The sequence below is a fragment of the Hemitrygon akajei genome, chromosome 14 (genome assembly GCF_048418815.1).
Source record: "Hemitrygon akajei chromosome 14, sHemAka1.3, whole genome shotgun sequence".
In the NCBI taxonomy this organism is placed as follows: domain Eukaryota; kingdom Metazoa; phylum Chordata; class Chondrichthyes; order Myliobatiformes; family Dasyatidae; genus Hemitrygon; species Hemitrygon akajei.
The window spans coordinates 62,711,154-62,724,896 of NC_133137.1; the positions used below are offsets into that span (position 1 = coordinate 62,711,154).

The window sequence follows — 13,743 nt, forward strand, 5'->3', positions numbered from 1 at the left end:
GAATATTCTTGTCATCTCGAAATAAATAATAACATTGCATTAATAACTTTACATAAAGGGTTTTTTAGCACACTTTGAGTTCCTAGTTTTTTTGGTCTTCAATAAGTGAGTTGCTATGGCTTTTCTGAAACAAAAAGTGCCTTTGCTATTTATTTGTGAAATCCTGCACTGGTGACCCCAATACTCCAGGACGTTTCCAGAGTTATTGAACATGTCGGCCAACATGGTTGTTTTGAAACTGCCAGAATTTTGGGAGCAAAATTCTGTCCCTTGGTTTGTACAAACTGAGGCTCAATTTGCTCTTTGAGAAATTTCTGCCAACACCACCAAATATTTCTAGGTAGCGGCCGGCATTGCTCTGCAAGGGTGGAGAGACGACTAGAACATCCGCCTGCACACGATAAATACCGATTACTGAAAACTCAGCTTTTACAGGCTTTCGGACTGTCAGAGTCTGAGTGTGCCAAACAGCTGCTCTCCGTACCCAGCCTTGCTGATGGTATTCCTCAGAGCTAATGTCTCTCCTGGGAATTCATCATACTTGTTTTATTTTTAAGAACTCTTCATGCGGCAAATGCCTGAGCAAGTTCACACAGCCCTCACTAATGCACCCATGATGGACTATAGGGAGCTTGCTAAAAATGGCTGAATGTCTATGTTTAGCTAGGCAGCGGAACCTCATGCCTGCTCCTTTCTCTACCTCAATAACTCCAGTCAGCAAGGTCCCAACATAAGGACACCCATGCCTGTGAAACAGACCTGTGCTTTTACCATGCTCACTCTGGTAGGAATGCAACAAAGTGCCGACTGTTTTGTAGCTTCAATAGTACCAACAGATCGGTGAACACCATAGGTTTCATCTGCCAGGTTTGGCTACTATTCATTATGGACTGCTTTTGAGGGAGACATTCCTTATGTGACACGGATGCTCAAGAGAGTTTGCTGTCAGCATTGGCTATTGATGAGAGGGGAAAGAGTGATGAAACCTTGCTGGAGACCTTCAATGGCAGTAAGATCTAGACTTATGGGACACAGTGGGTGACACTGTGTTTCAGTGGACGACATTACACCTGGGACTTTGTCCTGGCTAAAGTGGCTAGGCCTTTGCTCAGTGCAAACTTCCTGTGTGCCCAAGACTGTTGGTTGATCTTAAGAGCTGCCGGCTTATGGATGTCAAGGACTTTGGATCGTTACACTGCTCCCCCAGTAAGTTACCTACAACAACTCTGTCAAGCGCCTGTGCCACTGCATGTGAGTTTACTCAATTGCTGGGCGAATTTGCAAACCTCACCAAGCCATACTCTCCATTACAGTTACTGACACTGGGAAAATTTTCCACGATTGTCCCACTAGAACATGCCCATGCACATAGACTAGACCCAGAAAAGCTGGCTGCCATGAAGGCTGAGTTTGCCAACTTAAAAAGACTTAGCGTTGTATGCCAGTCAAATACCCCCTGGGCTTCACCACTCCATATGGTCCCTAAGTCCGATGTCAGTTGCTGCCCATGGGTAGCATGCCCATTACTGACGCTTTAACGAGATCACCACCCTCGATTGCTACCCTGTCCCACACATCTAAGACTTCTTAAGTGCTTAAACCAATACGGGTTGATTATTAATCCTGCTAAATGGCAGATTGAGTTGTCAACCATTGGCTTTCTCGGCTATTGCATCTCTGCAGAAGGTGTGAAACCCCTTCCATCAAAAGTAGCTACTATTATGGATTTCCCACCACCCTGCACTACCAAAAAGCTACAGGAGTTTTTAGGCATGGTGAATTTCTATTATTGCTTCATTCCGCGAGCTGCTGAATTTATAGGGTGCTTAAAGGCAATATCGCTAATCAAGTTCTTGACTGGTCAGTGGACATGACCAGGGCATTTCATGATACCAGACAAGCTCCCAGGGGAGGGGTGGTGCTGGGAGGAGGTCGATCACACATTCATGTGGCCTGTGAGGCAGCAGGGTGCTGGCTAAGTCTTGATATTCCTGCAGGAGTTTGGTGAGGTCAAAGGTTTCCCTGGATTTATGGCGTGAGGTCAACTGAGTGCACTGCCAGCAACGCCTGTTGATGAGAAGGCATCCCAACTGGTGCACCCACTCCCCAACACACCCATCGCCATTACTACTGATGTTTCAGACTATGTTGTGGGTGCTGTGCACAAACAGTTGGTTGGAGGCGTGTGGCAGCCACTCACTTTCTTTTAGAGGGTTGCCATTTCACAGCGTTCTTTGACCACAAACCCCTCATGCACGTGATGGCCAAAATATCAGGCCTTTGGTCTGCATGGCAGCAGTACCACCTGGCCTACATATCCGAGTTCACAACTGATATACAACATTTTAAGGGGAATATTAATTCCATGGCTGATTCCCTCTCATGGCCAGCCATTGAGGCCATACCCATAGGGATTGACTGTGCTAGCTTGGCAGCCGACCAAGTTACTGACACAGATGTCCAGGCTGACCGAGCAGCCTAGATTGGGAAAATGCCACTACCATGCCTCCATCCTTAGAACATGACCATGAGCGTGTCAATGCACCTCTGGATGAGCCAGAGGCACCAGCTGTAACCCTTGGAATGTTGTACCTAAGCCAGCTGTCTTATCCATGCTCCGGGCAGGCTCTCAATGCCAGTTTTAGTGAATTCTGGGGGGCACCTGTGTGGGTAACATAATTGGTGGAAATGTACATAATTCTCACATCCACCAACATTGAGTTGGGTTTCACTTTAAGAGTCGGGTCTGACGTGATGATGTAATAACATAAAGGGTTTTTAGAGCGCTTTGAATTCAGCTTTTTGTTTTTCAGTAAATGAGTTGCTATGGCTTTTCTGAAACATAAAATGCCTCCGCCATTTTATTTGCAAAAACCTGCAAGTATACCTACCACCAGCCCCTGAGGAACACCACTAGTCAGCCAGAAAGTTACATGTTTATTCCCACTCTTTGCCTCCTGCCAGTCAGCCAGTCTTCTGTCCATACTAGTATCTTTACCGTAATAGCATGGTAAATCTTGTTTAGCGGCTTCATGTCAAAAAAAATTTGTCAAAGACCTTCTGAAAATCTAAGTGAGCAACATCTATAGACTCTATTTTGTCTATCCTGCCTGTTACCTCCTCAAAAAATCCCAAAAGATTTGCCAGTTAAGATGTCTCCTGATGAAAACCATACTGACTTCAATATATTTGGTTGTGTGCCTGCAAGTACCCCGAAATCGCATCCTTATTATTGGACTGTAACATCTTCCCAAGCACTGACGTCAGGTTAACCAGACTATAATTCTCTTCCTTCTTTAAAAGCAAAGTTGAGAATGTGAAGAGGGTAAGGGGTACATGTAGAAGGGGTGGGCGAGGGGTAAGTGTAGCAAAATATGTAGACAGGACCAGGGGGAGGATACGTTATTGGGGAAGTAGCTAAAATAAGATGCCAGACAGCATGTGGAAACAACAAAAAAAAGGGAACCTGCGACCACAAGACAATGTGTTTGGCAAAGTATTTTGAGCTATATACCTATTTTGAGTGTTTTGCTTGCGTCCATACCCATTCCAAGTATTACACTTGTGTCTATACTTATTCCGAGTATTTCGCATGCCTAGCTATGCAATAGCCAATCGATGAATTTGAATCGGTAACCATATTTGCGAATGTAGTACCCTGCTTTTGGGTATAAGTCTGACCTTTGTAAACCTACAAATTGGGAGTAGGCTACCTTACACCCGAAGTGCGTGGGGCTGCGAACTCCTCTCTGAATAAAAACCGTTTCAGAGGTAATTTCGTGTCTCTGGTGTTTTTCATCAACTGAGCAGGTTAATATTTGTTAATTTACTTGACATGGTCAGACTTTAAATCAAAAAGGTTATGCTGTCCCATATACTTGAGAAACCAAAATACATTTTGCATATGAGTAAATGTAAACAATTTCTTTAATTCTTTTGCCAGCAGGTAGCCCTGTGATTCTACCACCCTGCTCACATCAAAAACCTGTAGAAGTGCCAAGGGCTGGACCAGCGCAGTTTGAGAAATATTTGACAGTTCCCCAGGTTTTGCCCAGGAAACATTTCAAAGACTCTGAGCGAGTTGTGTACCATGCAACCTCAAACTCATTCAGTCAGGAGGAGCCAGAATTCCCACTGGTAAGTGTGTGTGTGTGTGTGTGTGTGTGTGTGTGTGTGTGTGTGTGTGTGTGTGTGTGTGTGTGTGTGTGTGTGTGTGTGTGTGTGTGTGTGTGTGTGTGTGTGTGTGTGTGTGTGTGTGTGTGTGTGTGTGTGTGTGTGGTATTACAGACCCACTGATATCCACAGCTACCTCTACCTCGCCTCCTCCTACCCTGTCACTTGTAAAAGGATACCATTCTTTTGACTCAGGTTTTCCATCTCCACCATTTCTTTTTTTCAGAATCAGAATCAGGTTAATTATCACTGGCATGTGTCGTGAAATTTGTTAACTTCGCAGCAGCAGTTCAATGCAATACATAATCTAGCAGAGAAAAAAATAAATTAAGTGAACCATAATAATAATAAATAAACAAGAAAATCAATTACATATATTGAATAGATTTTTAAAAAATGTGCAAAAACAGCAATACTGTATATTTAAAAAAACAGTGAGGTCGTGTCCAAAGCTTCAATGTCTATTTAGGGATCGGATGGAAGAGGGAAAGAAGCCTTTACTGAACCACTGAGTGTGTGTCTTCAGGCTTCTGTATCTCCTACCTGATGGTAACAGTGAGAAAAGGGCATGCCCTGGGTGCTGGAGGTCCTTAATAATGGACACTGTCTTTCTAAGACACTGCTCCCTGAAGATGTCCTGGGTACTTTGTAGGCTAGTACCCAAGATGGAGCTGACTAGATTTACAACTTTCTGCAGCTTCTTTCGATCCTGTGCAATAGCCCCTCCATACCAGGCAGTGATGCAGCCTGTCAGAATGCTCTCCACAGTGCAACTATAGAATTTTTTGAGTGTATTTGTTGACATGCCAATTTGTTTAAAACTCTTAAGAAAGTATAGCTGTTGTCTTGCCTTCTTTATGATTACATCAATATGTTAAGACCAGGTTAGATCCTCAGATATCTTGACACCCAGGAACTTGAAGCTGCTCACTCTCTCCACTTCTGATCCCTCTGTGAGGATTGGTATGAGTTCCTTCATCTTACACGGCCTGAAGTTCACAATCAGCTCTTTCATCTTACTGACGTTGAGTGCCAGATTGTTGCTGCGGCACCACTCCACTAGTTGGCTTATCTCACTCCTGTATGCCCTCTTATCACCACCTGAGATTCTACCAACAATGGTTGTATTGTCAGCAAATTTATAGATGGTCTTTGAGCTATGCCTAGCCGCACAGTCATGTGTATATAGAGGGTAGAGCAGTGGGCTAAGCACACACCCCTGAAGTGTGCCAGTGATGATGATTTCCACTTCAGGAGGAATGTCTTTCACCAGACAGTGGTGAATCATTGGAATTCATTGCCACGCATGTCTGTGGAGGCTAAATCATTGGATATAGTTAAAGTGGAGATTGATAGGGTCTTGAGTAGTAAGGGCATCAAAACTTACAGGACGAAGGAAGGAGACTGGTGTTGGAAGGTAGAATAAATCAACCATGATCAAAGGGCAGAGGAGACTCGATGGCTGATTGGCTAATTTTTCTCCTATGTCTGATGGTCTTACGGTCAATTGAGATGTATTTCTTCTTCAGAAGTAGGGCTTTCCCCTCTCTGTTATTGACTACTCCCCCACTTGCATCTGCCCTTACCCCTGGCCTCAGGCAGAACAAGGATTGAGTTGCTTTGGTCCTCATCTATCACCCCACAAGCCTTTTGCATCCAACATATTATTTTCTGTAACCTTCGGCAGCTATAGGATCCCATTACCAGCCATATCTTCTCCTCCCCACCTTTTTCTGCTTTCTGCTGGGACCAGTTTTTCTGTGGCTCCTTGGTCTGCTCGGCCCTGCCCACCCATCCCTCTTCATTCCCAACCTCCTTCCACTGTAATCACAAGTGATCTATCACCAGTCCCTGCAACTCCTCCCTCATCACCCTGCAGGGCTCCAGACAGCAAGTCCCCAGGCATCAAATGCATCTGTTGTGGCTTACTCTACTTCAATGAGTCCAAAGAGAAACTAAGAAACAGCTTCACTGAGCCCCTGTGCTCTGTCTGCCGTGGCTGCCCGGGGATCCTAGTTTAATTCAACTCCCCATTCCTTCACCAACATATCTGTACTCCTCCACCACCGCTGCCAAGCTGAAACTAAACACAATCTAGAAGAACATCACCTTGTATTCCACCTGTGTAGAGTATAAACTGTTGACATGAACGTTGAATTCTCCAACTTCTGGTAACGGCTCCCAGTCTGTCCGTTTTCCTCACATTCCGATCTACCTGGCCCCCATCACCATGTCTCCTTCCCCTCATCCACCTTCCTGCACCCTCCATATGCCCATCACCCATACACTTTGCCCACTAGTTCCACTCTGACCTACCCACTTCTCATTTCTCCATTTTATGCTCCAACTTTCCTTCCTATCAGATTCCACCATTGCCCGCCCTTTGTCACTTCCACCTGTCTCCTGATGCACCTCCCTATCTGCCTATCACCCTCGCTCACCTGGATCCACCTATCACCTGCCAGCACTTGTACTACTCTTCTATCCTGCCCTTCTCCCACTATCTTTCAGTGCAGATGAAGGGTCTTAACCTGAAATTTGGTCTGTCCATTTTTCTCCATAGATGATGTCTGACCCACTGAGTATCTCCTGCTGTGTATAATTAAACAGTAGCTTGTTACCAGGGTTGTCTTGGCAACAGTAAATGCAGAGTATGTCTCCCTGGATTTGCCTGTAACAGGCTGACTATAAAAAACACCTAACCAGAACAAAGCAGTGGTTAATGGTTAGCACTTGCAATGTTAAGTGCTGGCTCTTCCATTTGGTTTCCATACCTCAGCAGATCTTCTTTTGGGGAGGAGAGGTGTAAGAAAAATGTCTGCTCTGCTCAATTGAAAGTTGATGGAAATAAGCTGCTTCTTTTGGCAAAGAAGGATTGCTGAGTTGTTCTGCGCCAGCTGTCTTCACGTTGTTTGTTTAACTAACATTGGAACTGCCTCATGGATCTTCTTACTCCTCCCGGTTGTGTTGTGAGTATAATACCAGAAAGCCTGTTTCAGGTGAAAGATGTCATATCTTTATTTGTCTCTTCATCTGTGCTTCATTGGGTTGTGGATGCATTTGCATTAACAAATGCATGAGTTTGTTGGATAATTTCTGTCTTTACCTTTCCCTCTGTACAAGTTTATGAATAATATTGCTTAGAACTCATTTGCAGTTAGTTTTGATAGAGTCCTAGGTTGTAGTTTGCTTTGCAAAGAAACACTAAGCAAATACCTGTGCTGTCTATTATATCTTACACTTTGCCGTCAATTCTACTGAATTCAATGGATCTGAATATCAGACAACAAGGTGCCAGGGATATTCATGAGATTTAAAAATTAGTTACACTTGTAATGACTCGTTTCATTTTCCTCACCCTGAAGAAAATCAAAGTTTATTTCTTTATACAAAGGCTTGCTGGTGTATATCTTACAAATACTGAAACTATAGAAACACAAATTGTACGAATAACAATATTAACAAAACAATGTTTTGTCGTGGTTTTGGTTTGTTTAGATTCGTTAAATAGTCATTACTAGTTATAAAAAATGGGAAGTTGCAGGTAAAAACTTAATGGGTGCTGCTTTTTTCTCTTCTCTTAGGTTGTTAACAACTACATCGAAGATAATGAAAAACAAGACAGTAAGAAAGGCTTGTACTTCAGAGATGGGAAGAGAAAGGTAGACTATGTCTTAGTTTATCAAAACAAAAAAGTTACTTCGTTGTCCACAGGAGCTTTCGTCCTGAATGGATCTGCAACAATTTTGCACAAAATGAAAGACCACGCAGAACATCAGGAGTGCAAGCAAGAGGATGTGTTGGAGACTGGCATTCCGTATGGGTCTGTGGAGGAAGAAAAGAGAGCTCGTAGAGAAGAATTTGAGAAGAACCTCATGGAGAGCGGGCTGGAGATAGAGAAAGACAAAAAGGTGAGAATATGAATTTTCCTCTGATAAGAAATTTATTAAACCTTAAATTTGAGTTTGGGATTTGAACTTTAGTCTCTGGATTATTGGTACAGGCTTCTGGATTATTTACCCAACAATTTAGGTGTCGTGCCCTCACCATATCTTAAGAGTTTAAAAAAAAACAAAGGTGGGCCATGGGCAAAGATGTTTGTGCAGTAATATCCAGACCTTGAGCAGCCTATTGGAAAGCAATCTATCGTTAGAAATCCCGCAGATCACTGTATGTATGTACTGTACTGTATGCTATAGAAGTCTTCTGTTCTATCAGCACATTCCCACCTACATTTTGTTAGTGGGACAGTTAATCTCAGACTCACCAAAAGTAATCTGATAGAATAAACTACATATTTTATTTTGAACCTATAATGCCAAATTGGGACAATTAATTCCAGTTTCTTTGTATTTAAACTTGTGTAATAAGTAATACAATGAATGCTGTGGCATTTCTTAATTTGTACTGGGGTCAGTATCTTTTTGTGTGCAACGAGCTAATATGCAAGTGAATGCAATATAAAGTGTGTTTTTTTTATTTTGATAGCTCTTGGACAATCGGATTGGATTTTGTTTTTAAACTCTGTTCAAATTCCTAGAATTTTAGAGCAACACACACAAAATGCTGGAGGAGCTCAGCAGCTCAGGCAGCATCTATGGGAATGAATAAACAGTCAATGTTTCAGGCTGAGACCCTTCCTCAGGCTCAATTCTAGTTATTACAAAATTCTTTCCTAAATCTAAGATAAACATTTGTGGTCAATTAAAATTAGAAAATAAAACATGGAACTCTATAATTAGAAAGGTCTTCAAATTTCTACTGAAGGGTAATATGCAGGAATGTTAAATACATCTCTTTCTAATTCGCTGCATCTCTGTTTCAGTAAACCAGTCATCCATTTATGTTTAACCAGATGTTAGTTCTCATAGCTGATTTCGACTAACTATTCATTAAATTAAGCCAAGCTTCCTGTGCAGAAACAAATAGCAGAGACATTAATTTATAAGTTGCATTTCAGTATTTCGATGGGATAAAGAGACATAAAAAGATTACCTGCTTCAACAGATTTTGTACAATTACAGGATCAGTCCCAATCCACAATCTTCCCCAGTAGCTCTTAAAATTTGTTGCAATTATATATTCAATTCTTCGAAAGTTATTGTCAAAAATGCTTTTGCAGCTTGTCTGCACAATAACAATTTGTTACACAAATTCAACCTAGTTCTTTTGAGAGTTATTTAAAATATTGAGTCCCATAATTTTCATTCCTTTCACTGGTGGAAATAATTTCTCTATTTTTGCTGTCAGGAACTTCTGTAACATCACATTGTGGGCTGTCCCCAGCACATTCTTAGGTGCATTAATGAAATGATACATTTCACAGTATGCTTGTGACAAGAGGCCTAGGCGTGGATGGTAACGACCCAAGTGCTGGAGTATCCGAGATTAGTACGAAGGCTCGATTTGAAAACTGAGACAGGAACAGGGTTCTTGACTAGATGCTAAATGAGAACCTGACGAGACTAGACAAGAATCTGAACAACACAGAATTCCTCAGCACAATCGCAGACAGACTCAAAGTTGGATTGATGATTGAGCACTGAACCTGATTTCAAATGCTCATTAAGTATCCAAATCTTGGCACCAAAATGTGGCCGCCAATTAGCCAAGCAGGCCAAAATCTTTAAGTGACTGTGCCAGTATCCATACTCCAGATATTCAGAGCATCTAAACCCGGAGGCTGGTGCGGTCGGGCACAAGGCGTAACAATGCTTCTATCTACTTGTGATAAATAAATCCAAGTCTGAATCTGTATCTTATAATCTGAATCTATAATACCCCATTAAATTTCTTTCTCATATTCAGAGTCGAATAACCTATTTGTTCACCCACATCCCCAAGAACGATCACCAATTATTGAGGGTCTGTTCCTTTTAATGAAAATAGTTATCTGGATTTTCTATTTCATGAGGAGAAAAGAAAATACCAACTTGTAAAATTTTGTGAAACACTCTTATTTGAATAACTGAATAAATTTATTTTTAATCTTCTTAAGTTCACATTCTTGTAAACTTGCATAAAGGTAATTTGATTTTGCTTTTCACCATTCTCAAAGTCTCCAAGATGGAAGTTAGAGTTGCCCACATTAGTGGGTTTAGTGTTACACAATAGTGAGGCGGGCTATGGATGACAGATTTTTTTAATACTCAATTTAAATACTAAATATTTTCCATTCACAAACAACAAAATGAAATATAAACAAAGGGAAACTTTCACATGGGCTCAGTTAAGGGAAAGGTCAATTTATCTGTCCTTTGTTATTGAACAGGTAAGGTTTCGTATATAAGCAGTGGGTGAGAAGATCAGTGGTATAGTGCATAGTCCTAAGCACTACGCTGACCCGAAAAATTGATCAGGAAGTGTAAACAATGACATGACTAAGTTGTGTTTTCTCTTGCTTGACCTATGTGCAGAGCTGTTCTTGTTCCGTGTGTGATACAAATTTAATACCCTGCTGTGTACTTAATTCACCTCTATTCAATCCAGTCAACACCAGAGTGACCTACATGTAGAAATCAAGTCTGGAGAGTGGGAATAGACTTTGTACCTGCACTATTTAAAGGAATACAAAAGTAGAAAGATAAATGGAAGTACTCAGCAACTCAGGCAACATCTCCGAAAAGATAAGCACATTCTCTGTCTCGAGTCCGAAGCGGTTACTCTTGTCTCTCTGCCTTTGCTGCCTGACCTGATGAGTGTTTTCAGCTTGTTTTTTGCCTTTGTTTCAAATATGTTTTAGTTTGGTTGATATCAGAAACTCTTGCTGCAGGAGGGGGTGGTTATTATCTTTTTGAGACTTTTAGACAGTCTCTTGAAAAGGCAAGGCATAATGGTGTGAATCTTGCATAAGCATATAGGATTAGAATAGATGGGCAAAATGGTTGGCATTGATGTGGTGGGCCTGTTTCTGTGCTGTTTGGTTCTGTTGTCATACAGTGAGATTGTCCAGCTCTGACCATTTTCTGTTTCACATCCATGTAGTCCTTTAACGGAGCTTCATTAGGCCCGATTATCTGGTAGAGCTGCTGGCAAGCCTTTCTGCACTCTAAGCTCAATGAACCACTCTGTTCAGAGGCATTTAAGGATGGATGTTGGCTGCTGGTCTAGCTCATGAGATTCGCGACTTGTAATTAAATTCATCTTTTTTAAAAAAGTGAAAACCTTTTTAAGGATGGATGTTGGCTGCTGGTCTAGCTCATGAGACTCGTGACTTGTAATTAAATTCATCTTTTTTAAAAAAGTGAAAACCTTTTGTACTTTTTATTTGATCCTGGACATTGAGATGATTTGTGGTCCTTTCTGGCTGCCATACTTAACTTTAGCTTGGCAATGTCTCAAACCAAGAACATTCACGCAATTCATCATCATAATACATTGATGGCTGACAATAGATTAATTATTAGGAATAAGCAAAGTAAGGTTTGTCCTTGAAGAAATACAGTACATTAATTACAATGATCTCTGTGCACTGAGAGACTGAAACAAATGTTGGCTGACAACAATGTCGCACAAGATGGAGTTAAAAATGAAGGATGTGCAAGGATATTTTTAGTGATGGGTTGTCCCATCCTGGATTGTGAAAGACTTCATTATAACATTTATACCAGATCCCTGTTGTGCAATTGGCAACCTAATTTTAAATTAACAGCTGGTAGTTAGATTTTCCAGAGCCTGGAGGGGATGCAGCTGGCTCTTGAAGGCAAGTATTCAATTGAGCATCCTGATGGGTCAGTAGGAAGTGAAGGGCACACATACCATTCCAACAAATAAATCTCTGATTCCTTCTGTTTGTAACATTTAATTGTTGAAATTTAACGTAGATATACATGCAGACATATGCACATATATGTGCAGAGGCATAAAATTTTTAAAAATGAATTACATTTTCTTAAGATAGAATCTTGGCACCTCCAAACTTCCCAGTGTATTACCACTGTACCCAGTAATAGCACCCTTTTCCACCTAATATATTACCACTGCTCTTGCACCCAGCTCTCCCATTTTCTTGTGTAAACATGGAGGTCATGTCCTATTTGCTTATTTACTGCCTGTGAAGCCTGCTGGCATTTAAGGGCAGCAGTGAAAATTCCTCATCACTGTCTGTCCTTGGCCATCTTTTCTATTATGCCACAAGTGCAAGCTTAGGGTCCTAAGCCAAAGTTTGCCATGTTCTTGATGGCATTTTCAGGGCTTCCTTCATCATGCCTGTTGCTTCCTTTTGGTTTTCTCATTTGTCAGCCATGCAAGTCTGGGTGGAGACTCAGGAATACAGTTTCACACAGATGTAGAAGGATACTTCAGTGCTGTTTCCATAACAGTTTTGTCTGAGCTGAACCCTCAAATCTAGAGGACTGGTGGGCCACCTTAGCTTGACCTTTACCTTTTGGCCTTTTTGTCATGGGTGACCCTACCAACAGCCAAAGTATGAGGCCATGACTCCAGCCGCATAGCACTCCAGCCTCCAAACTACACTTGTGGTTCTTTTGGAGAATTGAGGTAATTATCCAGGTATTCAGTGCCTTGAAAAAGTATGCAGCTCCCAAACCTTGGTTCACATAAATGAATGAGAAATTTTGATCAATGTAACTGAGAATTTTTGTTTGTGAATATGCTTCATGCTCCATTTTTCACAGTAAAAGCCAAAAACAGGGAAGCATAAAATACTAAAAATTCAAAAACTGAAATGTCAGCAGTTCAAGCTATTCATCCCTCTTTTCTCAGTACTTAGTAGAACCACCTTTCGCAGCTATTACAGCCAGTAGTCTTTTTGAATAAGTCTCTATTAGCTTTGCACAAAGTGGTGGAACAAGATTTGCCCAGTCCTCCTTGCAAACTTGCTCATGCTGTGCCTGGTTATTTGGGGAGTGGTGATGGACAGTAACCTCGAGGTCTTCACAGAGATTATCAATCAGGTTAATCTCAAGGCTCTGACTGGCCATGCAAGTTCATCAATTTTCTTCATTTGAAACCATCCATGGTTGTTCGGGCAGTGTGCTTTGGGTTGTTGTCCTGCTGAAAGATGAACTTCTTCCCAGTTTAAGTTTTCCGGCAGAGGCTAGAAGGTTTTTATCCAGGATCTCTCTGTGTATTTAGCAGCATTTATCCTCCCATCAATCCTGACTAAATTTCCAGTCCCTTCTTCTGAAAAGCATCCCCATAGCATGAAGCCACCTCCACCATACTTCACAGTAGTAATGCTGTTATCTGGCTGATGCACAGTATTAAATTTCCGCTATATGTACTGTTTAGTGTTGAGGCCAAAATTTTTCACTTTAGTCTCACCTGATCACATGACCTTCCACGTCTTCATAATATCTTTTAAGTGGCGCTTTGCAAAGTCTCCACAGGCAAAGATATGTATTTTTCCGTTAGCAAAACATGCAAAAATACTGAGGTAGTGTTCATGGGTTGATAGTTTATTGTCTATTCAGAAATATGAAGGTAGAGGAGAAGAAGCTGTTCTGAAAACATTATATGTGTGTGTGTGTGTCTTCAGGCTCCTGCACTCCCTCCCTGATGGTAGCAATGAGAAGAGGGCATGGCCTGGGTGGTGGGAGTCCTTAATGA

At 41.6% G+C, this 13,743-nt stretch overlaps 1 protein-coding gene across 4 annotated transcripts in view; it reads left to right on the plus strand.

The window, feature by feature from the left end:
• LOC140738636 (anoctamin-2-like) overlaps nucleotides 1-13,743 on the plus strand; it is a 134,193-nt gene that overhangs the window by 6,857 nt on the left and 113,593 nt on the right. For 2 of the 4 annotated variants that reach the window (XM_073066230.1, XM_073066232.1), the window contains exons 2-3: nucleotides 3,944-4,137; nucleotides 7,758-8,084. In XM_073066230.1, the coding sequence (XP_072922331.1) occupies nucleotides 3,944-4,137; nucleotides 7,758-8,084 (521 nt within the window). The remainder of the gene's footprint in view (nucleotides 1-3,943; nucleotides 4,138-7,757; nucleotides 8,085-13,743) is intronic. The other 2 variants (XM_073066231.1, XM_073066234.1) reach the window with 2 other exon arrangements.